We start from the raw sequence: 1,970 nt of genomic DNA on the forward strand, positions 1-1,970 counted from the left end.
CAGCAACATTTAAACAAGCACTACAACACCCGCAATGGAGAGAGGCCATGACCAAAGAATATCAAGCTCTCTTACAACAAAGGACTTGGTCACTAGTTCCAGACCCACCGAACAAGCAAATTATTGGAAGCAAATGGACATACAAAATCAAGTTTCTACCCAACGGACAAATCGACCGTTACAAAGCACACCTCGTTGCTCTCGGGTGTGCCCAAATGTTTGGCGAACACTACACAGAAACTTTCAGCCCAGTTGCCAAGATGGTCTCCATTCACCTGCTTCTAACGCTAGCCGTCAACCGCAATTGGGATGTTCTCCAACTGGACGCATCTAATGCGTTCCTTCACGGAGAAATCTCTAAATAAATCTACATCAAACAACCTCATGGATACGAAGATCCCCTTCAACCCAATGCCATTTGCAAGCTTCACAAATCGCTGTACGGTCTCAAACAAGCGCCCCAACAATGGTTTCACAGGCTAACCTCCTTCCTCCAACATCGCGGTTTCAGGTTCAGTCGTTCCGATCCCTCTCTTTTAATTTACAATAAAAACAACGTTCAAATATATTTTCTAATCTATGTCGACAATATCCTAGTCACAGGGAATGATCCACTTCACACTCAACAACTGCTTCAGGATCTTAAATCTCACTTCGCTATCAAACACATTTCCTTATTTCTCGGGATACAGATAAACCGCACAAACGCCGGGTTCTTCCTCACTCAGGGGCACTACGCCTCCAAAATTCTTCAAGAGACAGGCATGTCGAATTGCAAAGCCGCACCTACACCCATAACACCGGCTTCCAAGCACGCGACAATCGATAGCAATCCCTTTCCCGACGCCTATCTCTATCGATGTCTGGCCGGTTCCCTTCAATACTTATCTATCACACTTCCAGACATTGCTTTCGCCACTAATCAAGTGTGCCAGCATATGCAGTCTCCGACAGATCATGATTTCCAGAATCTCAAACGCATTCTACTATACGTCAAAGGGACTATCACTCACGGCCTTCCGATCATACCCGGCGACACCACTCTCCATACCTTCACGGACGCGGACTGGGCCTCCGATCTCACCGACCGCAAGTCAATCTCCGGATTCTGCACTTTCATGGGCTCGAACCTACTCTCTTGGTCGGTCAAGAAGCAGATTACCGTCGCCAAGTCGTCAACCGAAGCCGAATACCGAGCACTCTCCGCGGCGACTACGGACAATCTCTGGCTCCGGCGCCTAGCAGACTAATTACAGCTGCGACAATCTACACCGACGGTCATACACTGCGACAGCATATCCGCCATTGCCATCGCCAAAAACTCGGTATTGCACGCCCGCACCAAGCACATCGAGATTGATTTCCAGTTCATTCGTCAGCATCTTCTCTCCGGTAACATCAGCATTCAACACATTTCCTCTCACGAACAGACAGCTGATATTCTTACCAAACCATTTTCCAGCTCTCGCTTCGACTACCTCTGTTCCAAATTGACCATCCGGCGCCCAGATGATAAATTTGAGGGGGAATGTAAGCACAGCAGCAAATAGATATCTCACATCAGCTGACTGTATATCATACGGTTCAAGGCTTATAAATACATATGTATATAGGCTCTATAGAGATACTGATAATAATAATAATTCTATTTCTTGTCTATTCTCTTTCTTCTGTCTACCTTCGCGACTCTCTTTTCTCTCTCAGCTCTACTCTAACATGGTATCAAGAAGCTAGATGGGGGATCAAGAATCGACATCGTCTCTTCCCCCGGCATCCACCACGGTAACCACCACCACCACCGCCGAGCATGTTCTTCCGCCAACACTCAATTTCATCATATCCAATATCAAGAATCTGCTTGCCTACACCTTAACTTCCGACAATTACGCATTGTGGAGGTCGCAGATCTTTCAGAATATCTCGGCCAATGGGTACGCCGCTCATCTTACCGGCACCACCACCCCACCGCT

General features: G+C 47.2%; 1 protein-coding gene across 1 annotated transcript; it reads left to right on the top strand.

Moving 5' to 3' along the window:
• The first annotated feature begins 309 nt into the window (after positions 1-309).
• On the top strand, positions 310-1,250 carry LOC114580372 (uncharacterized mitochondrial protein AtMg00810-like). Its single transcript, XM_028697638.1, has 2 exons — positions 310-478; positions 598-1,250. Exons 1-2 carry the CDS (start codon positions 310-312, stop codon positions 1,248-1,250), a joined length of 822 nt encoding a protein of 273 aa, XP_028553471.1.
• The last annotated feature ends 720 nt before the right edge of the window (positions 1,251-1,970 follow it).

Source organism: Dendrobium catenatum, unplaced genomic scaffold, assembly GCF_001605985.2.
Source record: "Dendrobium catenatum unplaced genomic scaffold, ASM160598v2 fragScaff_scaffold_986, whole genome shotgun sequence".
Classification (NCBI taxonomy): Eukaryota; Viridiplantae; Streptophyta; class Magnoliopsida; order Asparagales; family Orchidaceae; genus Dendrobium; species Dendrobium catenatum.

Excerpts from the sequence above, each read along its gene's own strand:
- LOC114580372 (XM_028697638.1), top strand. The coding sequence starts at position 310 with ATGTTCTCCAACTGGACGCATCTAATGCGTTCCTTCACGGAGAAATCT. Across the intron at positions 479-597 it reads CCCCAACAATGGTTTCACAG|TCACAGGGAATGATCCACTT; the intron begins GCTAACCTCCTT and ends ACAATATCCTAG.